The sequence below is a fragment of the Triticum aestivum genome, chromosome 3A, assembly GCF_018294505.1.
Source record: "Triticum aestivum cultivar Chinese Spring chromosome 3A, IWGSC CS RefSeq v2.1, whole genome shotgun sequence".
NCBI classification, from domain to species: domain Eukaryota; kingdom Viridiplantae; phylum Streptophyta; class Magnoliopsida; order Poales; family Poaceae; genus Triticum; species Triticum aestivum.
Genome location: NC_057800.1, coordinates 107,010,800 through 107,036,820, shown reverse-complemented (window position 1 = coordinate 107,036,820; position 26,021 = coordinate 107,010,800). Strand labels below are relative to the sequence as shown.

The window sequence follows — 26,021 nt, the reverse complement described above, 5'->3', positions numbered from 1 at the left end:
TAGTGTCTTATATGGGCCTAAGCCCATCCATAATCCAACAATCCCCCACCAGATCTCGAGGCACATAAATTTGTCAACTGTTCCAAACAATGCTTGATATACCAGTATTTTCAGTGGAGACTGTTAAGTTGAACTTCCACCTAGAGTAACAGGATTAGACTTCTTCACAACTGAACAATGGGCTATCCCTTGAATTGTCAGTTTGGCGTGCAGAAGTTTCGCCTATTGTCAGTTCATACATGGCTGCCGAAGGCTAAACCCCACGGGTGGAGCTTATTAGTCATACTCTGTACCTTCTCATGAGCTTAATAGAGATTCCCCAATCTCATAGACTGTGACCGGTAGTCGGGCTCACATAGGTGTGTTCCTCTAAAGAATACTCTGTATGTTAGCATCTTGCTTACACAAGCTTTGGAACACATTAAGACAAATGTCAGTCTGCCTTACAGAATTGAGAGTATTGTGCATCTTCAACGGAGTGGGTTAATTAAGATACTCTCCTCAGTTGACTGCTGGATTGTTTTCCCAGGTCCTAATTCACGGGATCTCCGATCACATAGGTTGGGTTACCCCCATGGCAACTTACGTGGGTCTCATACCCATTTCCCTCGATGTATTTTCTATCACAATCCGTGATAGCCCTTTCATAAAAGGGTCTGCCAGATTCTTAGCCGTCTGGATATAATCCAACACTATTACTCCGGAGTTTCTTCATTTTCTGATAGATTTCAATCTTTTTCTTATGTGCTTTGTGAATTTCATGTTATCCTTTGAACTCTTAGCCTTGGCAATCACTGTTTGATTGTCACAGTTCATAAGGACAGCCGGCACTGGTTTATCAACCACCGGCAAATCCAACAAAAGCTCTCGAAGACATTCTGCTTCGACGCATGATGTGTCTAATGCTGTGAGTTCTGCTTCCATGGTCGATCTGGTTAAGATCGTCTGCTTGCAAGACTTCCAGGAAACAGCACCACCACCAAGTGTGAAGACATGTCCACTTGTGGCTTTCATATCATCAGCATCAGATATCCAATTCGAATCACTATACCCCTCAAGTACCGTCGGGTACCCAGAATAGTGAATTCCATAGTCCGTAGTACCTTGCAAATAGCGCATGACTCGCTCAAAAGCATGCCAATGCACATCTCCCGGATTGGAAACAAACCGGCTCAGTTTGCACACAGCAAATGAGATGTCGGGACGAGTAGCACATGCCAGGTACATCAGTGAACCAACCACTTGAGAATATCTCAATTGATCTACAGCCGTGCCTTCGAATTTTCGAATCCACGCGCTAGGATCATATGGTGCTGCAGAAGTTTTGCAGTCCGAATATCCAAAACGGCTCAAAATCTTCTCAACATAGTGGGATTGCAAAAGTGTAATTCCACCTTCAGAATTTCTCAGTAGCTTGATGTTCAGGATAACATCAGCCACACCCAGGTCCTTCATCTCAAAGTTGTGAGATAGAAAAGACTTGACCTCCTCAATGACCTTGAGGTGGGTCCCAAATATCAGTATGTCATCGACATACAGACACAGTATAACTCCTTTGCCCCACCATAGCGATAGTATACACATTTGTCAGCTTCGTTCACAACAAAGCCAGCAGATGTCAGAGTAGTGTTGAACTTCTCATGCCATTGCTTAGGCACTTGTTTCAGGCCATACAAAGATTTCACTAGCTTACACACCTTTCCTTCCTGACCATTTACTACAAAGCCATCCGGCTGTTGCATGTAAATTTCCTCGTCTAGCTCTCCGTTAAGGAAAGCCGTCTTAACGTCCATCTGATGAACGAGAAGACCATGCGAGGTAGCCAAAGCGAGTAACACTCGAATGGTTGTCAGTCTACCCATAGGTGAATAAGTGTCAAAGAAATCCTCTTCTTCTTTCTAGGTATAACCCTTGGCCACAAGCCTAGCCTTGTACTTCTCAACAGTACCATTGGGCCTAAGCTTCCTTTTGAACACCCACTTACATCCTAATGGTCGACAACCATAAGGACGATCAGTGATCTCCCATGTCCCGTTAGCCAAGATGGAATCCATCTCGCTGCGGACCGCATCCTTCCAGTAGTCAGCATCCGGAGATGCATAAGCTTCTGAAATGGAACTGGGAGTATCATCATCCACGAGGTACACGAGGAAATCATCACCAAAGGACTTTGCAGTCCTCTGTATCTTGCTCCTGACAGGAGCTTCCTCGTCATCCTCCGTGAAACTCTTATCACTTTTATGTTCATAATATTCCATCGGAATAGCAGGTTCAGGAGTCTCATCAGATTCCAGTCTAGAATTGCTTTGCATATCTCTCATGGGGAAAATATCCTCAAAGAATGTAGCATCCCTAGACTCTATAATTGTACCGACCTTCTGGTCAGGTACCTCAGATTTCACCACTATAAATCTATAGCCAACGCTATGCTTGGCATAGCCAAGAAAAACACAGTTCACGGTCTTTGGTCCCAACTTGTGCTTTTTGATTATCGGCACATTGACTTTCGCCAAACAGCCCCAAGTGCGCAAGTGAGAGAGTGTAGTTCTTTTCTTTTCCCATTGCTCATAGGGAGTAGTCTCATTATCCTTTGTGGGAACTTTATTCAGACATGACAAGATGTCAATACAGCCTCCCCCCACCATGCCTTGGATAAACTCAATGTATCTAACATGGCGTTAACCAAATCAGTTAGAGTACGATTTTTCCGTTCGGCAACCCCATTTGACTGGGATGAGTAGGGAGGCGTCCTCTCATGAATAATACCATGTTCCGCACAGAATAAATTGAACTCATTAGAAAAGTACTCTCCACCACGATCAGACCGGACTCGTTTTATTTTCTTCTCAAGTTGGTTCTCAACTTCAGCCTTATAGACTTTAAAGTAGTGTAGAGCCTCATCCTTAGTATTTAACAAATACACATAGCAGAATCTAGTGGAATCATCAATCAGAGTCATGGAGTACTTCTTTCCACCTTTAGTCAACACACCATTCATCTCATAGAGATCTGAATGTATGAGCTCTAGAGGTGCCAGGTGTCTCTCCTTCACAAGCTTGTGAGGCTTACGAGGTTGATTAGCTTGCACACACGCATGGTACTTAGAGCCTTTGGCTAAAGTGAAACTAGGGATTATATCCATCTTAGCTAGCCGCGTCATACAACCGAAATTTATGTGACAAAGACGTGAATGCCAAACTTCGGATTTGTTCACATTAGAATGAATTTGGTTCACGACTTTATTACAGAAATCCTCTAGGGAAAGGCGGAACAAACCACCACAATCATATCCTTTTCCAACAAATAGTCCATACCGAGATACGACCACTTTGTTAGACGCAAATACTAACTTAAACCCTTCTTTACATAGAAGGGAGCCACTAACGAGATTCTTCCTTATGGCGGGGACATGCTGCACGTTCTTCAGTTGCACGATCTTTCCCGAAGTAAACTTCAGATCTACCGTGCTAACACCATGAACAGAAGCATGCGAGCCATTCCCCATCAGGACGGAACAATCTCGTGCGACCTGGTAGGAAGAAAACAAAGACACATCAGCACACACATGAATATTGGCCCCAGTGTCAATCCACCAATCGGTGGACTGACAAACTGAAAGTATGGTAAACGGATTACCATCCCCAGATGCCGCATCATTGTTGCTCAGAGTGACATTCACAGACTTAGAGTCCTGTGCTGGCTTCTTGTACTTGTTTGGGCACTTGTTTGCCCAATGTTCATCGGAACCACAAGTAAAGCAGCCATCTCTCTTTTTGTCTTTCTTCTTACCCTTTTTCTTAAAGGTAGCATTCTGCTGGACAAAGTTCTTTCCCTTGAACTTGTGAAAATTCTTCTGCACCACATTGGCGCTAGAAGAACCCTCTGCCCCTTTCACGTGTGAGTCCTTTGCTCTCGAGTTCTGCTCAACACTGAGATGACCAATGACATCCTCAACAGAGAATTCACGTCTCAAGTGCTTGAGAGAAGTAGCAAAGTTCCTCCAACTAGGAGGGAGTTTTGCAATAATGCAACCCGCGACAAACTTGTCCGATAACTCACACTTCAGGAGCTCCAGCTCCTTAGCAATGCACTGTATCTCATGAGCCTGGTCCAATACAGAACGGTTATCAACCATCCTGTAATCATGGAACTGCTCCATGGCATACAGCTCACTGCCAGCATCAGTTGCGCCGAATTTGACTTCGAGCGCATCCCACAAGTTTTTGGCAACGCCTATATGAATATAGGCGTCAACCAACTTGTCTCCAATCACACTCAGAACTGCTCCCAGAAAGATTGTGGTTGCGTCTCTAAACGCCTTCTCCTATTCAGGAGCAATCGTTTCTGTGAGGGACACACCACCAACACAAAACACGTTCATCGCTGTGAGCCACAAGGTGGTCCTAGTTTGCCAATGCTTAAAATGCGTCCCGATAAACTTTTCCGGTTTCAGAGTAGCAGCAAAGCCTTAAATCGAAAAGTGCCTAAAATAATGTTTTTGGATTGTTGGAAATATTAGCACTTTTCCGATTAGACTTATCCACGAGTAAACAGTAAGCATGGCATAAACGGTATGCATCTCATAGCAATACCTAAGCATACTCATAAGTATGAGTAAACAAGGGATGAACAGATCATACCCTCTGGTTGGCCAGGCCAACGCGGCGGCTGTAGCAGCAGCCTCGGCGTCATCCGTGGCCTTCTTCTTAGCGGCGGCGGCGGCCATGGTGTCGATGCAGAGGAAGTAGTGGAAGCAGAGGCGAACAGAGTTGGGGACCGATCGGGAGCAGTCGAGACGCTCCTCAAAAACCTTATTGCCGTGCACATAGTGAGGAACAATAGATGACAGCTAGGTCAAGCGAGAGGGAGTGAGTGAACCGAACTAGGTTACTTCACTCCCGGCAAGGGAGTCGTTGTTCCCGGCAAGGGGTCGACGAATCCTGGCAACGCGGGTCCCGCGAAGAGTCGCACCCCGGGTACCACTCCTCTTCCCAAGCTCCCAATGGCAAGTGGTAGAGCAGCCCTTATAAAGGGGTCTCAACTCTCCTCAACTAGCAAGGTGGGACTAAACTTCCCACCACCTATCATCTCATACATGGGCCTCAAGATTAACCAGGGATTAGTGTCTTATATGGGCCTAAGTCCATCCATAACCCAACAGCAACAACATATATGGGCACTAGATGATTGGCAATACAATCACGTCGGATCTCATCTGTTGTAATTTTGGCCGGCCACGTCCTTATCTCCTTTGCTTGTTGCATAGGACTCTAGATGTGGACGTTGGCAATACCTGCAACAACATATATAGGCACTAGATGGGTGGCAATACAATCACGCCCCATCTCATCTGTCTCTACAATAACGAATGAGGTGGGTTGGTTGAGACGTTGCGGGTCTCCCTGGATTTGCAACCGATGCAATGTCGGCGCACGCCTTTGGAAAAGAATGGAAGTCTTCCCAATTTGGAGTAGGCTTTCGAATCCACGATGGGTGAGTGATTGCGCACGGTGAGCGAGAGATTTCATAGGATCAAAAACTGGCTGACACATACACACGCGCGCGCGCGCGAAACGTCGCCTGTCGCCGAGCATTCATTTGTAAGCGTGGGGTTCGGCTCCTCTACAGTTATGTTACTACTGGCCACCCGTAGTTACTTGTTCAATCTGCCGTTCAATCTAATCGGAGGGCTTCCCTTTCTCTCCATCCTTCTCATCGCAGCGACGTGTACTTCCCGAGGAAGCGGGCGTTCTTGCTGTCCACCGACCAGTGATGAACTCGAAGAACTCGGCCTCAATGGCCGTGTACTCGACGTGCTCCTTCTACTTGTATTTCTAGCCACGACGATCTTGTAAAATTTCAGCAAGAAGGCGATCTTGGTGCGTGATCCACACCCATGGCATTAGCTGTGAAGGAAAATCCTAGCTACCCAGACCGCGCCGCCCAAGCCGTCCATCTCGCGATCGGACGGCCCCGGACGTGCACCCGTGCATTTGCTCGATCCCTTAACGATATCCTCCCTCTGTATCTTGTTCTGCAATTCGGGGAATGAAATACTACACCCATTTAATAAACCATCAAGCCATCGCAAGAGGAGAGGAGGGACGGACGCGATTACATGCTGGAAATGGCGTCGCGTCGCGTTTTTGGCAAGGCGCAAACGCAGGCAGCTGGGCGGGATAACCGCATGGCATTTCTGGGGCTCGCGTGCAGCTAATCTCCTCTTTCAAACGGGGAAAGGACAGACAGACGGCCGCGGTCTCCTGCGCTGATTTGGATATCTATAACATCCGCGGCATTACTGCCACGACAAACGAGAGGTTTGGCCTGAATTTTTGCCCCATTTGCTGCTGCGCCTACGCTCGTGTCGTGCGCTCTCGTCTCGCGCGTGTATGTATAAGTACATACACATGAGCACACGGCTGTCGGCGTCATCGGTCGGCACGGCGGTGCTTGCAACCTACTACCAGCAGGCATCCCCAGCCAGCTCTTCTTCCACCGATTCAGCTGCTGATCGTGGTAGCATCGGTGATCATCATGGTATGCGCGTCAGCTATGCTCTACCGTCGCTCATCATCTATGTGTTGCTTTGCCTGACGTGTGGATCTTGAAAATGGCAGAGGGCTGCAGCAGGACATGGCGCCTCCTTCCTCGCGCTGCCGCTGCTACTGCTTCTCGTGGTGTCGGCCGAAGCCCGATCTGCGGCGGCGGCCGGGCGGCGGAAAGGGGAAGGGACTCGGTACAGCGTCATGGCTTTCCACGCCGCCGGGGACGGCAAGACGGATGATTCCAAGGTATAACATCAGCGTACTCCCATACGATTCTCGACGTGCATGCATCTTGGTCACCACATTGCCGGTCAGATCAGATCTTTCTTACTTGCTTATCTGCACCCTCCGTCTTCGTCTCGCCGGCAGGCGTTCGAGGAGACGTGGGACTCGGCATGCAGAGACAGCGGCGGGGCGACGGTGTACGTCCCTGAAGGAAGGACCTTCCTGCTGGGAGAGACCAAGTTGCAGGGACCCTGCAAGTCGCCGATCACCATGCAGGTAAAAACCATCCGGCGATCGACGACGATCAGGCCGTCCGTCCTGCATGACCCATCTTCGTCTCTAGTCTCTAGCACAAGACATATCATATAACCGAGGCTGGTGCTTCCGCAGGTGGACGGGGACATCGTGGCGCCAAGCTCCATCTGGGGCCTAAAGTCGTTAACAAGCCTCCTGGCCTTCTACAGGGTGGACAACCTGACGGTGGACGGCAGCGGGCAGATCGACGGCCGAGGCGCGCCGTGGTGGGACTGCTACAACAAGAAGGTAACAGCAGCATACCTGGGCAAACAAATATGGCCGTTGCCTTCTTCATTCTATCTTCATATATACATACATTGTGCACAACCTGACGCTGACGCCCCTCCTCTCTTGTTCCCACAGAAATGCCATTACCGGCCACAGGTAAGCGCACACACAATCCCTCTTTCAGTTTCAATCTGGAACTAGTCAGGCATATGTATGTGTGTATGTTGAAACTCATCCAGGCTTGCACATACTTGTAACCCAGCTGGTGTCATTCTCGTTCTGCAACGGTCTACGGGTGACCAACATACGCCTCAAGGACAGCGCCGACAAGCACATGAGCGTGTTCGAGTGCAGCCAGGTGCAGGTGCACAACGTCACCGTCGTGGCGCCCCGCGACAGCCCCAACACGGACGGGATCACCATGGGGGCCTCCGACCATGTCCGCATCTCCTCTTGCAACATCCACAGCGGTACACCCCCCTCCTTCACTGCATGCACATTGCAGTATCGCATCAAGGGTGTTTGCAACACTCCTGAAGCATGTTTGCAACACTGCTGCTGACATGGATACATTGGACAAGTGCAGGTGATGATTGCGTGTCGATTCTAACGGGCACCACCGATGTCAACGTCACTGACGTCATGTGTGGGCCCGGCCATGGCATCAGGTATACAGATGCACAACACAGCCATGCTTATATATGCAGGCCTGTGCTTACCAAGTGCATAAGATATTTCTGATAAGCATTGTCTACTGAGTAGCATACATTGAGCAAGGTTAGCTGTTTTGACCTTATTGTGTAGTGTGGGAAGCCTTGGAGGTGCCGGTGAAAAACAAACGATGGTGGAAAGAATTACAGTATCCAACTGCAACTTCTTTAATACGATGACCGGTGTCAGGATCAAATCGTGGCAGGTAACACTGAAGCCGCATCTACATGCATGTGTGTGCCGTCAGTTCAAAGATACCAACCCATGGTTGCATACACCATGGTAGTATTTTCCCCAAACTTATATGATGTTATGAGAAATGCAGGGAGGGCGAGGCAAAGCGAACACGTTCCTTTTCACGGACCTCAACATGACTGAAGTACGGTATCCTATCTACATCGACCAGTTCTATTGCCCCCAGGGAAACTGTCCAGAACGGGTGAGGAAACCCACTCAATTGAATTCAGTCACCACCACTACCTCAACTGAAACCATATTGGCTGCATTTGCAGGAAGGTGGTGTGGCCATAACGGACGCAAGATTCATCAACATCCGGGGGACGTCCTCGGAGCAAGAGGCCATCCAGATCCTGTGCAGCAAAAGCGTGCCATGCCACGGGATTTTTCTCCACAACGTGGACCTCTCTTGGGCCAACCACACGGCCCCAACAAAAGCCAAAATCCTAAATGCCCAAGGAAGAGTCGCGGGCAAGGTGAAGCCACAAGTACGCTTCCGTGGCCTCTGATCAGAAGTGCTCTCCGTCGTGAACATAGTGCTTGGACATAGACAGAGGAGCAAGTGCAGAAATGCTTACCATAGGTGAGCGCTACGTGAGGCAGGGTAGTAGTGCTAAAATTGGATTGGTTGTAATGATGGTGGTTCATGCCATCTCATATCTGTCATGCCTACAACTTCTCAATGTATGGCCATTCTTCTATCTATAATATATAAGCAGGAGCACCGAGGTGCTTATCTGCGGCATCAATTCAGAGTATCTCGCATGATTCTGTCTCATATCTGTCATGCCTACAACTTCTCAATGTATGGCCATTCTTCTATCTATAATACTATAAGCAAGAGCACTGAGGTGCTTATCTGCGGCACCAATTCAGAGTATCTCGCATGATTCTGTCTCTGACCGGCCGAACACCACATACCGGTTGTTCGCGACGTTGTCGTAGGCGAAGTCCCTCACAAACCTAGCCATGGCACCGCCAAGAATTAGTAGTTTGCAATTGCAGTGGTTCAATTGAAAGCATGCCGTGTGTGTGTGAATTGAGCTTACAGAGGGGCAATTTTGAGGAACGCGGCGAGCTGCGGGAACGGCAGGTTGAGGTACTCCATTATCCTCAGCACAGCTTCAGACTTGATGTAGGACCTGCACAGCAACAACATTTCTGATACTTGGTCCATGGCTGATGTCCATTAACAATAGCAGAGCAGCTAGAGGCGATGGTTACCTGTCCTTCTCGACGAGGACGACGCTGGAGATGTCGTCGGGGCTTCTGCCGGACCGGCGCAGGAGCTTCCTCCCGGAGTCGCTCTGGAGGGGGATGTACCTGATGCTCCGGCCAGGGTCGCGCTCCCGCACGAACCGGACGCCGCCGTTGCAGAGGTTGCACACGCCGTCGAAGAGCATGATGGGCCTCGAGTCGGCGGGCTGGAAGAACTCGGCGTCCGTGGCCGCCTTCACGGGCTCCCCCGCCGCCGACGCGGCCGCCCGTAGGCTCGGTCGCCGGAGTCCCCTTCCCCGTCCTCCCGTGTGTCGCGGCTGCAGCGGAGGCCCGCGCTGCCGCTGGGGCGGCGGCGCAGAAGGCGAGCTGTAGCTGCACCAGTAGCGCCCGGCCATGGTCGCCATCGCCTCCTTCGTTTCTCCCGTGTATCTGCTGTGCAGTGGCTTGTTGAGGCTTCATTCTCTTCGGAGCCGAACGCACGGTGCGCCTGAGGCTACGTGGCACGTCCAGCAACGGGTAATTTGGCCAGGGTAAAACGGGCTTGCAGCCGAGCGGATTTGCTCCCAGACTTTCACATTCCAAACTAAAATTACATGAGAAGGACAGCGCTTGCATTTGCACCATAGTGGTATCCATCAACAACATTATAAACGTAGAGCCACCAGATTGGGACCAAGCAGAGCACACGCGAAAAAGATTATTTCCAGCCAGCGGTTTGGAGAAAAAAAATGCACGCGGAACAGATTCATCATCTGCCAAAGAGTTCACAAACACTGACACTAAGAAAATACAAGTTAAACAGGGACACACGCCATGTCTCATGCATTGGTTCTGAAGTTTTAAACAACAGCGGAAACAAAGTAGAGCAACGGGATGCGGTCGCTACGGCTTTGTTTGGTTCTTCAGGCCTCCTCCTCGCCTTCTTCGGCGTCTGCCGCAGCAGAGGCCATCAACTCGTCGAATTTCTCGCTCTTCCCCAACTCTATCTCAATCTGCGTGAACATATATCCATGTCAGTTTTAGTTGTTAAGTCGAATTTCATACATCAGAGAAATGACACACTGGCAACCAAAGAGACAAGCCAAACTGTTGTTCTTCTCTGACCTTGGCCTTTTGGAATGGGCGGCCTCTAGATTCGTCATTTATTTCCACTGTGGATGTCCTAATCTCTACACACATCAAGGTTAAAAGAGGAAAGTTCAGAGCACATAATGATAAACGGTAATGTTAACTGGCTGACGTTCCCTGGGAGGGAGGCCCCAGCGAACGCCCGCACAGCCGTTTGATCATGATCACACGTAGCAATTTTCGCATAACAACACCATTTGATCAGACATAGTCTACATTACAGGGAAAGAAGAAGATTCTTACTCTTCTCAACAGCGAGGCCGTTGTTCTTTAGAATCTCCGCCACAGTCACAACCGTCGCAATGGCTGCAAACACATCTTGGTTAGTGCCAACTTAAACAATAAAGAAAACAGAAACTCAATGAATGCGGAAGTGCCACTAATAAGTCCAGATGGCAGCCCATAACTTACATATGTAATCAATCAATTTTACTTGACAATCCTAAAGACTGATGTGTTTTCAACATCCAAGTCAAAGTGCCCATGGTTTGCAGAAGTATTGTGGATAGTCATAGTTATATGAGATTACTCAAGAGCGCAAGAGCGAAAGGGTCCATAGTGTAACGCTTGTGGCTCCAGAGTAGCACCTCCAGCGCATGATTCCCCGTAGAAGCAAATTTCAGGGCTGGTTAAAAAACCTCCCTCACTGGCAAACCATTATATCTGCATGGCACCGGCCCGGCCAGTAGTAATGTGGCGGCTGGCCTGTGTGTGTGGCCTGTCAGGGTTTGTGGGGTTCCTCAGTCGGGAAGTGAGGTTTCTTCTTCTTGCAAAAAATACGTGGGAGGCGATCTTCCCCCCACTGGCTGAGTAATCAAGAACGCGGTCTTTCCCCAACTGGCCCCGAGTACTCAAGAGCGCGAGATACAATCCGATTGACTTTTGCACAACTGAATACACAATATTCAGTTATGCAAACAGGCATATCCCACGACAGAAGACTATTTACAACAGATTAAGCAAAAAATATCACAGGAGCACGTTAATGTGCAAATATTTTTATCAAATGAACTCACCAGTTTCTGAAACTAGCAACAACACAGTCCAGGGGAATTGTTAGGGTTTAAGCAATAACAGAATATTTTACGGATCCTAGCTGTCCCGAAAGTCTAGTGGTTAACTACACATCTAAGCTACTCCCTCCGATCCATAATAAGTGTCACAGTTTGAACTAAGGCCGCACAATCACTCGATCAAATTCGCGAAAACACGAGGCACAAATCACACCATAAATAGTGTAAACATAGCAATCGGTTGCGCAGGCGGCGTTACCAAAATTACATCCCTACTGGCATTCAATCAATCAGAGGCACGGGAGAAACGAGACTCACCCATCCCGAGCGCGGAGAGCTCGACGTCGCCGTGCTGCTGCATATACCTCTGCAACCAACAAACCAACAAAGCAAAATCGTTTCAGAGACGGCGCGGACGAACGAACAGGGGATCGAACCAAAAAGGTGGACTGGCCGGCGCGGTACCTTGGCGAGGTTGACATAGAAGAAGAGGGGCTTCTTGGTGTTGGACACCTGGATGCGGTTGCTGCTGCCGCTGGCGCCCCGCCTCTGCCCCTCCCCGGCGGCGGCGGCGGCGGCCGGCGCGTCGGCCGCGGCGCCCGCCGCCCCCTCGCCGTCCTCCACCTTGAGGCCCCTCACGCCCTCGGTTATCCCCTCCACCGCCATGAGTGCTGGCTGGTTTGCTGCCGCGCCGCAAAGCTAGATCGACAGGATTTTTTTTTTCTAGGTTTCTCGTTCTAGGTTGTAGTCTCGACCACGTTGCGTGCTGCGTTCGCAGAGAGAAACGGACGGAGGCGAAGGAAGAAGGTAAGCAAAGTACCAAACCCAGCAAACGCGTAACCCTACTTTGATTGGGCTTTTCTTGGTCGTTGCAGCCGGCCGACGTGAAAAAAACGCGAGAGCTGTATCCTGGCCCGGCCTGTTTTCCATTTTTCCGTATCTGTTTTTCTTTTTTCTTTATCACATCTATTTTACCAAGTGACACATATGTGGTAAGCAATCAACTATTCAAAAATGTTTTTTCTCATTTTCCTAAAAATATTCAGAACACAAAGTTTTCATTTAAAAAACAAAATCTCAAAAAATGTGCCGGTTTTCAAAATTTGTTCAAAATTTTCAAAACAAATCAGAGGTAAAAGAACTTAGGATTCAAAATTGTTAGCTTATTTAAAATGTCCGAAATTTCTTTAAAAATACAATTGCCAAATTCAAAAAAATCTTTATATTTTTAAAATTTGCTCAAACTCAAAAAATCTTTAGGAATTCCGAAAAATGCTCATGTTTTCGAAATACTTTCGAAAATTTAGAAAATGTTCATGTTTTGAAAATTTGTTCAAAAATGCAAAAATAAATTGGGGAATTTAAAAAAAATCATAGTGTTCCTAATTCCAAAAAAATGTTCACATTTTAAAAAATAATCAAGATTCCCAAAATATGTTTGCGTTTTTTGAAAAAATTGTTCAAAATTTTGAAAATTATTCATGTTTCAAAAAATATTCACTTTTTTAAACAATAAATCATCTTCAGAATTTCAAAAATGTTTAAATCTATCGGGGCTTATAGTTTTTATATCCCCACGCTGCCTATTTGGACACCGAAGCTTACAAGTTACAGTGGCTAGCTGGTAGGATTAGCAGCGATAGGTTCGTAGTTTGATTCCTCACCCGCGCAAGCCACTAAGATTAACAACAATAGGTCCATAGCTTCAATGGCTCGAGGGCTCCTTCGTGGAGACCATAAAGGGGTGGCAATCGGGGTGGTTCTACATCACTGAGCCGCATGACGCCAACTGGGTGGCGGCCCCCGAGTTTCGATCCGAAATCCCCACGCGGCTCACTTCCTGGAAGGAGAAGGGCCTGTCCTGGGGCTCATCGGTGGAGCTGGACGGACTCTAGAAGTGTATCCGGAACATGACAAGCAAGAAACTTAAGCTTGTCAACATAGTCCAAGTCATGCTCTTCCGCCGGATCCTCCCATGTCAACAACGGGCTTTCAACTTATGGGAGTTCGACCCGGCCCAGCACCAGACTCTACGTGAGCTCTTCAACACGACGCATAAGGACGTCTGGAAGGTGCTGTTCAAGGGCACCGAGGTCCCTCCTTCTCTTACCAAGGACCACGGGCTAAGGCGAAGCGCCCTGCGAATCTGGTAAGCTATGTGCATAGGGTATTTATTTCCCATAGCTTAACCATGTGCAGGGTCTGAGCTCCCATGCCTTTGACAGGTCTGGATGGAGACATCGGAGCAGATTAACTGTCCGGCCCCTCTGCCCGAAGACCCTGCGGACGCTCTCCTGATGGAGATGCGGACTCCGGCTCCTTATGCGGTGCCGGAGAAGACTAAGAAGAAGGCCAAGGGAACCCGAAAGAGTTCCCGGCGCCAGGTGGTATCGGACTCATCGTCCGATAACTCCGAGACGCACTCCTCCCGTGAAGATGAGGAGAAGGAAGATGAAGATTATCCCCCTCCAGCCGAGGGAGACAAGAAAAGGAAGGCCGCCCCAACCGGGGAGGCCGAAGGGTCCAAGAAGGGAAGGACTCTCCTTCCGGACTGCTCCACTACAGCCGCCGACGGCGAAGACGAGTGGCTGCTCAGGGCCAAGCCCCTGGCGAAGTTGTAAGTATTCGGATACCAAAGTAACTCATAGCATACTTTTGTTGCACTGCTTCCCCTAACGTCGAACATGATTATGCAGTCCGCCCCAAGCCCGTATCGACGTATCCTCGTCAGACGGTTCCTTGGACTCGTCGGACATGGATAGTGATACACTTCCAACCGCCTCCTCTCCTTGTCCTACGGACAATGCCAAGGTATTGTCTCAAGGGGCACCAAGCCGGGGGGAGACAGTCCCGGAGGCGCCTCAAGGCAACCTTCCGGACTCCAGGAGCAAAGGGATTAAGGCTCCTAGGGGCTCCAAGTTCGGCCCTCGGCCAAACACCACGCCGGAACCTCCCGTGGTTCCAGACTCGGGCAGGCGGCCCCCTTCCAAGAAGGGCAAGCTGTACGTGCCGGTGACCTCTGTCCAACCAGAGGCACCGGACGACCTACTGGGAGTGCTTCGGGGCACTTCCATCGACGAAGCGACCGCACTATTATGAGTGCGGTGATCAAGAAGGTTCAGTTCACAAAGAGCGGACTGACTGAAGTCTGTGCCAGCCTTCTAACAGGCTTTGAGGTAAGTATTTAAAATATAGGAAAAATATTACCGCATAGACAGTAGCCCCTGATGCTCTGTTTGGTGTTCACAAAGAAAAGCCGAATAGAGGATCAATAATATCTACAAGAGTCTAATATAAGTATGTCTGTATGCGTATGCAGACTTCGCTGCTGACCTCTGCCGCACTGACTGCGGAGGTCGCCGCACTGAAGCAGGACCTGAAGCGCTCTGAGAAAGAGCTTGGCCTTGACAAGAGGCAGCTCGAGGAGAACAAAGGTAACTAATACCTTGTCTATATAAAAAAAGAAAATGTGGTTGCGAACTGACAGGATCATCATGAATGTGCCAGGGGCCACGACCGAAGTGGCGACCCTGAAGCAATCGTTATCCGAGGCCGAAAACAAAGTGGCCAAGGAGCGCACCGAGCGGGAGAAACAAGAGGCACGGGTGGGCGAGGTGCAGCAAGAGCTTCAGGCTCTCATGAAGAAACACGAGACTTTGGATCTTGACTCAAAGACGCGAGAGTCTGAGCTTGCCGCGGCCCTCGAGAGCACAAAGCATGCCAAGGCTGAAGCCCAAAAGGCCCTCCAGGAAATTGAGGCAATGAGGAAGATACCGGCGGGTAAGGCATTCAATATGCAAAGCAAGCATGTGAAAGTAAATTCTTTGTTACTTACCCGAGTCCGGAGCTCTCCAGGAGCATTCGCAGATTTGCCCCGCAGCGTGTCGGATGCCGCAAAGTATCACCAGGCCGAGGAGGGAAGCTCGACGGAGAAGTTGTTCTGGTCTCAATACACTGGGACCGAACACCCGATGCCTATGAGCAACCAGCTGAAGCAACTGGTCGAGGTGCACAAGGCGGCCGAACAGGCCATGAGGGGCCTTATAGTCCGGATGTGGCCTGGCGACTCCCTTCCCAACAACTACTTCGGCCTGGTGAGGCGGCTTGTGGATGCCTGCCCATGGCTGGAAGTCATCAAGCGGTCCGCCTGTATCGAAGGTGCCCGCCGGGCTTTTGCCCGTGCAAAGGTGCACTGGGCCAAGATGGACGCCGAGAAGCTGGTGAAGGAGGGGCCGCCGTAGGGCAAGGAGCATCGCCACCCCGACATGTATTATGAGGGTGTCCTGAAGGGTGCCCGTCTTGTGGCGGATGAGTGTACAAAGGATGTAATATTTGAATGAACTCGCTCGTGTGATCCTGTATTATGAAAACTTATTCATATGCGCTATGCAACGCTTGTTTGAATTTGAAATATTACCTTTTGTGCGGTTGTTTCTTAAATCTGAGAGATGGCTAGTCGTCGGCTTCTGCCCCCATGCCACGAGTGCTAGGGTGTTCGGGATGAATCTGAGCACTCTTGTTTCCATTGTTGGGTCCTTTGAGGGAGGTGCTCAGCGCAACGAACAAGGCAATCGGGCTATAATGCTTTATCACTCTCACTTAGCCATAGAAGTCTACAATTTTCAGTTTTGGCGAAGCCCCTAGTATTCGGAAGGCCGAATTCGGGGCGCTATACACGCCTTAAGCCGGACAAAGCCGACTCCTCGCTCTAAGCGGCATAAGTCTTTAGGGACTCGAGACCTCTCGAACAGCGACCGGCTATCGCCTTATCATGACAGTCAGTTTTAGCTTTCTCTACTGAGGTGCTTAGCCTAGACGAACCGGGGCACAATCGCAGTAGTTCTCCCAGTGCTACCTTACCCGATATAGCGGAACGTAAGGTACCAAAACATGGGAGCCGGGCAAACCCAACTATTGACCCAAGACATAATTCGGAGTCGATGCATATAACGCTATAAGTTCGGGGTGCCGCACTGTCGAAAGTGTTCGGACTTCTCACGCCGTATTATGGGGTATGCTTGAGCCCCTGGTGTATTGGCCGTACCAGAGTGTACGGGTGCTGAATGTTATGAATGGACATATATATATATATAAAAAAAAGAATAGAGAATGCGGTAATAGTCTAGTGCTATGCATTGTTTATTCAAAAAGGTGCGTCGAAGCAGAATGATACAACTAGTGCGATAAGCAAAAAGTAGGACTATTTGACATGTCCCCTCCAAGGGCAACCTGAGGAACGTTATTTAAAGCAGGTATTTTCACTCGTTATCACAAACCACCTGGGAGTTCCGTGGTGTGACGTAGCTTTCTGCCTCCTTGGTTGTTGCATCGTGTGTCCGGCAATCGTACTACCGGACTGGGTTTCCAGAGATTAAAGTCTTGAAAGAGAGAAAAATAACAACGCGGGAAGCCCCTACTGCGGTTTAGCCGTGTCTTGGGGCGTGCCATAGTCGTGCCCCCTCCCCACCTATGCCCATGGTATTTTCAACGCGTAATTATGTACGTGTGGCACGGATTTCGCCATTTGGCTGGTACTGGGGTGGGGGCCGCGTTGCTATGCGAGCTCGGAACGTGCCAGGCGGTCTTGTTGTCGATTACTCCGGGCGCGCTTGAAGGTGTCCAGGTCTTTAATCGCTGAACTGGTGGATTGCCTTAAGAGGCTGCTTTGCGCTTCTGCTGCGAGGGCCGCAGTGTGCTCTTCCGTGCGAAGAGAGCGCTCTGTGTTTCCATTGAATTTGATGACCCCCAGAGGTCCTGGCATCTTGAGTTTGAGATATGCATAGTGCGGTACCGCGTTGAATCTCGCAAATGCGGTTCGCCCGAGCAGTGCATGATAGCCCCTGCGGAACGGGACTATATCGAAGATTAACTCCTCGCTTCGGAAGTTATCTGGGGATCCGAAGGCCACTTCCAGTGTGACCGAGCCTGTGCAATGGGCCTCTACACCTGGTATGACGCCTTTGAAGGTCGTTTTTGTGGGTTTGATCCTTGAGGGGTCTATACCCATTTTGCGCACTGTGTCCTGATAAAGCAGGTTCAGGCTGCTGCCGCCGTCAATAAGGACTCGAGTGAGGTGAAATCCGTCGATGATTGGGTCTAGGACCAGTGCTGCGAATCCGCCATGACAGACACTAGTAGGATGGTCCCTGCGATCGAGGGTGATCAGACAGGAAGACCATGGGTTGAACTTTGGGGCGACTGGCTCCAACGCATATACATCCCTTAACGCACGCTTCCGCTCCCTCTTGGGGATGTGGGTTGGTAATATTTCGCGGCATCCGACACGCTGCGGGGCAAATCTGCGAATGCTCCTAGAGAGCTCCGGACTCGGGTAAGTAACAAGTAATTTACTTTCACATGCTTGTTTTGCATATTGAATGCCTTACCCGCCGCTATCTTCCGCATCGACTCAATTTCCTGGAGGGCCTTTTGGGCTTCAGCCTTGGCATGCTTTGTGCTCTCGAGGGCCGCAGCAAGCTCGGACTCTTGCGTCTTCGAGTCAATCTCCAAAGTCTCGTGTTTCTTCACGAGAGCCTGGAGCTCTTGCTGCACCTCGCCCACCCATGCCTCTTGTTTTTCCCACTCGGTGCGCTCCTTGGCCACTTTGTTTTCGGCCTCGGACAAAGCTTGCTTTAGGGTCGCCACTTCGGTCGTGGCCCCTGGCACATTCATGATGATCCTGTCAGTTCACAACCACATTTTATTTTTTATATAGACAAGGTATTACTTACCCTTGTTCTCCTCAAGCTGCCTCTTGGCAAGGCCGAGATCTTTCTCGGACCGCTCGAAGTTCTGCTTCAGTGCGGCGACCTCCGCAGTCAGTGCGGCAGAGGTCAGCAGCGAAGCCTGCATACGCATACAGACATACTTATATTAGACTCCTGCAGATATTATTCGATCATCTATTCGGCTTTTCTTTGTGAACACCAAACAGAGCATCAGGGGATAATGTCTATGCGGTAATATTTTTCCTATATTTTAAATACTTACCTCAAAGCCTGTTAGAAGGCTGGTACAAGCTTCAGTCAGTCCGCTCTTGGCGGACTGAACCTTCTTGACCACCACACTCATAATAGCGCGGTGCTCTTTGTCGATGAAAGCGCCGCGAAGCGCTCCCAGCAGGTCATCCGGTGCCTCTGGTTGGACAAAGGTCACCGGCACGGACGGCTTGCCCTTCTTGGAAGGGGGCTGCCTGCCCGAGTCTGGAACCATTGGAGGTTCCGGCGCGGTGTTCGGCTGAGGGCCGAACTTGGAGCCCCTAGGAGCCTTACTCCCTTTGCTCCTGGAGTCCGGAAGGTCGCCTTGAGGCGCCTTCGGGACTGACTCCCCCCGGCTCGGTGCCCCTTGAGACAATACCTTGGCATTGTCCGTAGGACAAGGAGAGGAGGCAGTTGGAAGTGTATCACTATCCATGTCCGACGAGTCCAAGGAACCGTCCGACGAGGATACGTCGATACGGGCTTGGGGCGGACTGCATAATCATGTTTGACATTAGGGGAAGCAATGCAACAAAAGTATGCTATGAGTTACTCTGGTATCTGAATACTTACGACTTTGCCAGGGGCTTGGCCCTGAGCAGCCACTCGTCTTTGCCGCCGCCGGCGGTAGTGGAGCAGTCCGGAAGGAGAGTCCTTCCCTTCTTGGACCCTTCGGCCTCCCCGGTTGGGGCGACCTTCCTTTTCTTGTCCCCCCGGTTGGAGGGGGAGAATCTTCATCTTCCTTCTCCTCGTCTTCATGGGAGGAGTGTGTATCAGAGTTATCGGACGATGAGTCCGATACCACTTGGCGTCGGGAACTCTTTTGGGTTCCCTTGGCCTTCTTCTTGGTCTTCTCCGGCACCTCATAAGGAGCCGGAGTCCGCATCTCCATCAGGAAAGCGTCTGCGGGGTCTTCGGGCAGAGGGGCCGGACAGTTAATCTGCTTCGATGTCTCCACGCAGTCCTATCAAAGTCATGGGAGGTCAGACCCCGCACATGGTTAAGCTACGGGAAATAAATACCCTATGCACAAAGCTTACCGGATTCACAGGGCGCTTCACGCTTAGCTCGTGGTCCTTGGTAAGAGAAGGAGGGACCTTGGCGCCCTTGAACAACACCTTCCAGACGTCCTTATGCGTCGTGTCGAAGAGCTCATGTAGAGTCTGGTGCTGGGCCGGGTCGAACTCCCATAAGTTGAAAGCCCGTTGTTGACACGGTAGGATCCGGCGGAAGAGCATGACCTGGACTATGTTGACAAGCTTAAGTTTCTTGCTTGTCATGTTCCGGATACACTTCTGGAGTCCGTCCAGCTCCACCGATGAGCCCCAGGACAGGCCCTTCTCCTTCCAGGAAGTGAGCCACGTGGGGATTCCGGATCAAAACTTGGGGGCCACCACCCAGTTGGCGTCACGCGGCTCGGTGATGTAGAACCATCCCGATTGCCACCCCTTTATGGTCTCCACGAAGGAGCCCTCGAGCCATGTAACGTTGGGAATTTTGCCCACCATGGCTCCGCCGCATTCCGCTTGTTGGCCGCATACTACCTTCGGCTTGATATTGAAGGTCTTCAGCCATAGGCCGAAGCGGGGCCGTATGCGGAGGAAAGCCTCGCACACTACGATGAACGCCGAGATGTTGAGGATAAAATTCGGGGACAGATCATGAAAGTCCAGCCCATAATAGAACATGAGGCCGCGGACGAATGGACGGAGGGGAAACCCCAGTCCACGGACGAAGTGGGGGAGGAAAACCACCCTTTCGTGAGGTTCCGGGGTAGGGACGATCTGCCCCGCGGCTGGCAGCCGGTGCGCGATATCCACGGCTAAGTATCCGGCTCCACTTAGCTTTTTTTGATGTGTCCCTCAATGATGGAGGAGGCCATCCACTTGCCTCCCGCTCCGGACATGTTTGGAGAGAGTTGAGGAGAAGGATGCGGACTTGGGCACTGGAGCTCGAGTGCGCGAGAATGGATGAGCAAGGAGGAAGAAGGCGTGGGTAGAAAAAGGTGAGACCTTATCCCTTTATAAGGGCGCACTAAACTATGCGCCCCCACTAGCCTTGTAAAACTCGCTTATCCCCCAAGTGCCGTAATTGATGGCGCGGTTGGGTTACCCACGTCCGTATTGATGGGAATCCCGTAATAAGGGGACACGATCTCTGCTTCGACAAGACGTGCTAAGGAAACTGCCTCGCGAAACACGCCGAGATAGGTTGTGAAAAACGATTCGAATAAAGACCTGGTTGTGGTGTGATGTCAAGCTACGGGGTACATCAGCAGATCAGATTTGTGGAAATATTATTCTCTCTACGGTGGTATGTGGAACTTATTTTGCAGGGTCGGACACTATCCTTGTATTCAAACTCTTCTGTGGTGTATTCGGAGGAGGAACCCGCCTTGCAATGCCGAAGACAACACTGTTGGAAATATGCCCTAGAGGCAATAATAAATTGGTTATTATTATATTTCCTTGTTCATGATAATCGTTTATTATCCATGCTAGAATTGTATTGATAGGAAACTTAGATACATGTGTGGATACATAGACAACACCATGTCCCTAGTAAGCCTCTAGTTGACTAGCTCGTTGATCAATAGATGGTTACGGTTTCCTGACCATGGACATTGGATGTCGTTGATAACGGGATCACATCATTAGGAGAATGATGTGATGGACAAGACCCAATCCTAAGCATAGCACAAGATCGTGTAGTTCGTATGCTAAAGCTTTTCTAATGTCAAGTATCATTTCCTTAGACCATGAGATTGTGCAACTCCCGGATACCATAGGAATTCTTTGGGTGTGCCAAACGTCACAACGTAACTGGGTGGCTATAAAAGTACACTACAGGTATCTCCGAAAGTGTATGTTGGGTTGGCACGAATCGAGACTGGGATTTGTCACTCCGTGTGACGGAGAGGTATCTCTGGGCCCACTCGGTAGGACATCATCATAATGTGCACAATGTGATCAAGGAGTTGATCACGGGATGATGTGTTACGAAACGAGTAAAGAGACTTGCCGGAAACGAGATTGAACAAGGTATCGAGATACCGACGATCGAATCTCGGGCAAGTATCGTACCGATAGACAAAGGGAACTGTATACGGGATTGATTAAGTCCTTGACATCGTGGTTCATCCGATGAGATCATCGTGGAACATGTGGGAGCCAACATGGGTATCCAGATCCCGCTGTTGGTTATTGACCGGAGATTCATATCGGTCATGTCTGCATGGTTCCCGAACCCGTAGGGTCTACACACTTAAGGTTCGATGACGCTAGGGTTATAAAGGAAGTTTGTATGTGGTTACCGAATGTTGTTCGGAGTCCCGGATGAGATCCCGGACATCATGAGGAGTTCCGGAATGGTCCGGAGGTAAAGATTTATATATAGGAAGTCCTATTTCGGCCATCGGGACAAGTTTCGGGGTCATCGGTATTGTACCGGGACCACCGGAAGGGTCCCAGGGGTCCACCGGGTGGGGCCACCTATCCCGGAGGGCCCCATGGGCTGACGTGGGAAGGGATCCAGCCCAAAGTGGGCTGGGGCGCCACTTCCCCCTAGGGCCCATACGCCTAGGGTGGGGGAAACCCTAAAGGAAGAGTCCTAGGAGGGGAAGGCACCTCCTAGGTGCCTTGGGGAGGAGGGATTCCTCCCCTTGGCCGCACCCCCTAGGAGATTAGATCTCCTAGGGCCGGCGCCCCCCCCCCTTGGCCCTCCTATATATAGTGGGGAGATGGAGGACTTCTTACCTTTGCCTTTGGTGCAGCCCTTCCCCTCTCCCAAGTCCTTCTCCTCTCCCGCGGTGCTTGGCGAAGCCCTGCAGGAATGCCATGCTCCTCCACCACCACCACGTCGTTGTGCTGCTGCTGGATGGAGTCTTCCTCAACCTCTCCCTCTCTCCTTGCTGGATCAAGGCATGGGAGACGTCACCGGGCTGTACGTGTGTTGAACGCGAAGGTGCCGTCCGTTCGGCACTAGGATCTCCGGTGATTTGGATCACGACGAGTACGACTCCTTCAACCCCGTTCTCTTGAACGCTTCCGCGCGCGATCTACAAGGGTATGTAGATCCACTCCTCCCTCGTTGCTAGATGACTCCATAGATAGATCTTGGTGACACGTAGGAAAATTTTGAATCTATGCTACGTTCCCCAACAGTGGTATCAGAGCCAGGTTTATGCGTAGTTTCTATGCACGAGTAGAACACAAAGTAGTTGTGGGTGTTGATTTTGTTCAATATGCTTACCGTTACTAGTCCAATCTTGATTCGGCGGTATTGTGGGATGAAGCGGCCCGGACCGACCTTACACGTACTCTTACGTGAGACTGGTTCCACCGACTGACATGCATTAGTTGCATAAGGTGGCTAGCAGGTGTCTGTCTCTCCCACTTTAGTCGGATCGGATTCGATGAAAAGGGTCCTTATGAAGGGTAAATAGCAATTGGCATATCACGTTGTGGTTTTTGCGTAGGTAAGAAACGTTCTTGCTAGAAACCCATAGCAGCCACGTAAAACATGCAAACAACAATTAGAGGACGTCTAACTTGTTTTTGCAGGGTATGCTATGTGATGTGATATGGCCAAAAGGATGTGATGAATGATATATGTGATGTATGAGATTGATCATGTTCTTGTAATAGGAATCACGACTTGCATGTCGATGAGTATGACAACCGGCAGGAGCCATATGAGTTGTCTTAATTTATTTATGACCTGCGTGTCAACATAAACGTCATGTAATTACTTTACTTTATTGCTAACCGTTAGCTGTAGTAGTAGAAGTAATAGTTGGCGAGACAACTTCATGAAGACACGATGATGGAGATCATGGTGTCATGCCGGTGACGATGATGATCATGGAGCCCCGAAGATGGAGATCAAGAGGAGCAAAGTGATGGTGGCCATATCATGTCACTATTTGATTACATGTGATGTTTATCATGTTTATACATATTATTTGCTTAGAACGACGGTAGTAAATAAGATGATTCCTCACTAAAATTTCAAGAAGGTGTTCCCCCTAACTGTGCACCGTTGCGAAAGTTCGTCGTTTCGAAGCACCACGTGATGATCGGGTGTGATAGATTCTTACGTTCACATACAACGGGTGTAAGCCAGATTTACACACGCGAAACACTTAGGTTGACTTGACGAGCCTAGCATGTACAGACATGGCCTCGGAACACAAGAGACCGAAAGGTCGAGCATGAGTCGTATGGTAGATACGATCAACATGAAGATGTTCACCGATGTTGACTAGTCCGTCTCACGTGATGATCGGACACGGCCTAGTTGACTCGGATCATGTAATCACTTAGATGACTAGAGGGATGTCTATCTGAGTGGGAGTTCACAAGATGAACTTAATCATCCTGAACATAGTCAAAAGGTCTTCGCAAATTATGTCGTAGCTCACGCTTCATTCTACTATTTAGATATGTTCCTAGAGAAAATTTAGTTGAAAGTTGATAGTAGTAATTATGCGGACTAGGTCCGTAAACTGAGGTTTGTCCTCATTGCTTCATAGAAGGCTTATGTCCTTAATGCACCGCTCAGTGTGCTGAACCTCGAACATCGTCTGTGGATGTTGCGAACATCTGACATACATGTTTTGATAACTACGTGATAGTTCAGTTAAATGGTTTAGAGTTGAGGCACCGAAGACGTTTTGAAACGTCGCGAAACATATGAGATGTTTTGAGGGCTGAAATTGGGATTTCAGGCTCGTGCCCACGTCAAGAGGTATAAGACCTCCGACGATTTTCTTAAGCCTGCAAACTAAGGGAGAAAAGCTCAATTGTTGAACTTGTGCTCAGATTGTCTGAGTACAACAATCGCTTGAATCGAGTGGGAGTTGATCTTCCAGATGAGAAAGTGATGTTTCTCCAAAGTCATTACCACCAAGCTGCTAGAGCTCCGTGATGAACTATAATATATCAGGGACATATATGATGATCCTTGAGATATTCGCGATGTTTGACACCACAAAAGTAGAAATCAAGAAGGAGCATCGATTGTTGATGGTTGGTGAAACCACTAGTTTCAAGAAGGGCAAGGGCACGAAGGGATACTTCATGAAACGGCAATTCAGCTGCTGCTCTATTGAAGAAACCCAAGGTTGAACCCAAACCTGAGACTAAGTGCTTCTGTAATAAGGGGAACAACCACTGGAGCAGAATTACCCTAGATACTTGGTAGATGAGAAGGCTGGCAAGGTCGATAGAAGTATATTGGATATACATTGTGTTGATGTGTACTTTACTAGTACTCCTAGTAGCACCAGGGTATTAGATACCGGTGCGATTGCTAAGTGTTAGTAACTCGAAATAAAAGCTACGGAATAAACGGAGACTAGCTAAAGGTGAGCTGACGATATGTGTTGGAAGTGTTTCCAATGTTGATATGATCAAGCGTCGTACGCTCCCTCTACCATCGAGATTGGTGTTTGCGTTGAGCATAGACATGATTGGATTATGTCTATCGCAATACGGTTATTCATTTAAGGAGAATAATGGTTACTCTGTTTATTTGAATAATACCTTCAATGGTCTTGCACCTAAAATGAATGGTTTATTGGATCTCGATCGTAGTGATACACATGTTCATGCCAAAAGATATAAGATAGTAATGATAGTACCACCTACTTGTGGCACTGCCACTTAAGTCATATCGGTATAAAACGCATGAAGAGGCTCCATGTTGATGGATCTTTGGACTCACTCGTTTTTGAAAAGTTTGAGGCATGCGAACCATGTCTATTGGTGTATATGCATGAAGAAACTCCATGCAAATGGACCACTTGGACTCACTTGATTTTGAATCACTTGAGACATGCAAATCATACCACATGGGCAAGATGACTGAAAGCCTCGTTTTCAGTAAAATAGAACTAGAAAGCAACTTGTTGGAAGTAATACATTTTGATGTATGCAGTCCAATGAGTGCTGAGGCATGTAGTGGATATCGTTATGTTCTTACTTCACAGATGATTTGAGTATATGTTGAGTATATTTACTCGATGAATCATGAGTCTGAATTATTGAAAGGTTCAAGTAATTTCAGGGTGAAGTTGAAAGATCGTCGTGACAAGAGGATAAAAGATCTATGATATGATCATAGAGATGAATATCTGAATTACGAGTTTGGCACAGAATTAAGACATTGTGGAAATTGTTTCACAACTAATACATCCTGGAACACCATACTGTGATGGTGTGTCCGAACATCATAACTGCACCCTATTGGATATGATGCATACCATGATGGCTCTTATCGAATTACCATGATAGTTTATGGGTTAGGCATTAGAGACAACCACATTTACTTTAAATAGGGCACCACGTAATTCCGATGAGATGACACCGTATGAACTATGGTTTAGAGAAACCTAAGCTGTCATTTCTTAAAAGTTTGGGGCTGCGACACTTATGTGA

At 49.1% G+C, this 26,021-nt stretch overlaps 3 protein-coding genes across 4 annotated transcripts; 1 reads left to right on the top strand and 2 right to left on the bottom strand.

Annotated features, from left to right (window-relative positions):
• Positions 1-5,422: 5,422 nt before the first annotated feature.
• Positions 5,423-9,004, top strand: LOC123060542 (probable polygalacturonase At1g80170). 2 transcript variants are annotated; one of them, XM_044483302.1, is made up of 11 exons: positions 5,423-5,493; positions 5,864-5,879; positions 6,621-6,794; positions 6,918-7,049; positions 7,164-7,316; positions 7,434-7,454; positions 7,561-7,768; positions 7,885-7,966; positions 8,103-8,214; positions 8,335-8,448; positions 8,522-9,004. In XM_044483302.1, the coding sequence occupies exons 1-11, from the start codon at positions 5,423-5,425 to the stop codon at positions 8,753-8,755; spliced, it is 1,317 nt and encodes a 438-aa protein (XP_044339237.1). In that variant the 3' UTR covers positions 8,756-9,004. The 2 variants fall into 2 exon arrangements, with proteins under 2 accessions (XP_044339237.1, XP_044339236.1); XM_044483301.1 differs by lacking the exons at positions 5,423-5,493; positions 5,864-5,879 and adding an exon at positions 6,359-6,540.
• Positions 8,926-9,930, bottom strand: LOC123060543 (DCC family protein At1g52590, chloroplastic). The gene is made up of 3 exons (XM_044483303.1): positions 9,471-9,930; positions 9,296-9,388; positions 8,926-9,209 (listed from the first exon to the last, which is right to left on the bottom strand). The coding sequence occupies exons 1-3, from the start codon at positions 9,866-9,868 to the stop codon at positions 9,119-9,121; spliced, it is 582 nt and encodes a 193-aa protein (XP_044339238.1). The 5' UTR covers positions 9,869-9,930; the 3' UTR covers positions 8,926-9,118.
• Positions 9,931-10,193: 263 nt separating this feature from the next.
• Positions 10,194-12,399, bottom strand: LOC123060545 (uncharacterized protein At2g34160). The gene is made up of 5 exons (XM_044483304.1): positions 12,071-12,399; positions 11,924-11,972; positions 10,836-10,898; positions 10,569-10,633; positions 10,194-10,456 (listed from the first exon to the last, which is right to left on the bottom strand). Exons 1-5 carry the CDS (start codon positions 12,269-12,271, stop codon positions 10,367-10,369), a joined length of 468 nt encoding a protein of 155 aa, XP_044339239.1. The 5' UTR covers positions 12,272-12,399; the 3' UTR covers positions 10,194-10,366.
• Between the last annotated feature and the right edge of the window lie 13,622 nt (positions 12,400-26,021).

Bases quoted from the DNA above. Each gene is read 5' to 3' on its own strand.
- LOC123060542 (XM_044483302.1), top strand. From the start codon at position 5,423: ATGTCGGCGCACGCCTTTGGAAAAGAATGGAAGTCTTCCCAATTTGGA. The intron at 7,317-7,433 runs GTAACAGCAGCA...TTGTTCCCACAG, and splicing joins GGGACTGCTACAACAAGAAG to AAATGCCATTACCGGCCACA. The intron at 7,769-7,884 runs GTACACCCCCCT...GGACAAGTGCAG, and splicing joins CTCTTGCAACATCCACAGCG to GTGATGATTGCGTGTCGATT.
- LOC123060543 (XM_044483303.1), bottom strand. From the start codon at position 9,868: ATGGCGACCATGGCCGGGCGCTACTGGTGCAGCTACAGCTCGCCTTCT. The intron at 9,389-9,470 runs GTAACCATCGCC...GTTGCTGTGCAG, and splicing joins GTCCTCGTCGAGAAGGACAG to GTCCTACATCAAGTCTGAAG. The intron at 9,210-9,295 runs GTAAGCTCAATT...TGCCATGGCTAG, and splicing joins TTCCTCAAAATTGCCCCTCT to GTTTGTGAGGGACTTCGCCT.
- LOC123060545 (XM_044483304.1), bottom strand. From the start codon at position 12,271: ATGGCGGTGGAGGGGATAACCGAGGGCGTGAGGGGCCTCAAGGTGGAG. The intron at 10,899-11,923 runs GTGAGTCTCGTT...ATGTGTTTGCAG, and splicing joins GCTCTCCGCGCTCGGGATGG to CCATTGCGACGGTTGTGACT. The intron at 10,457-10,568 runs GTCAGAGAAGAA...ATGTTCACGCAG, and splicing joins GCCCATTCCAAAAGGCCAAG to ATTGAGATAGAGTTGGGGAA.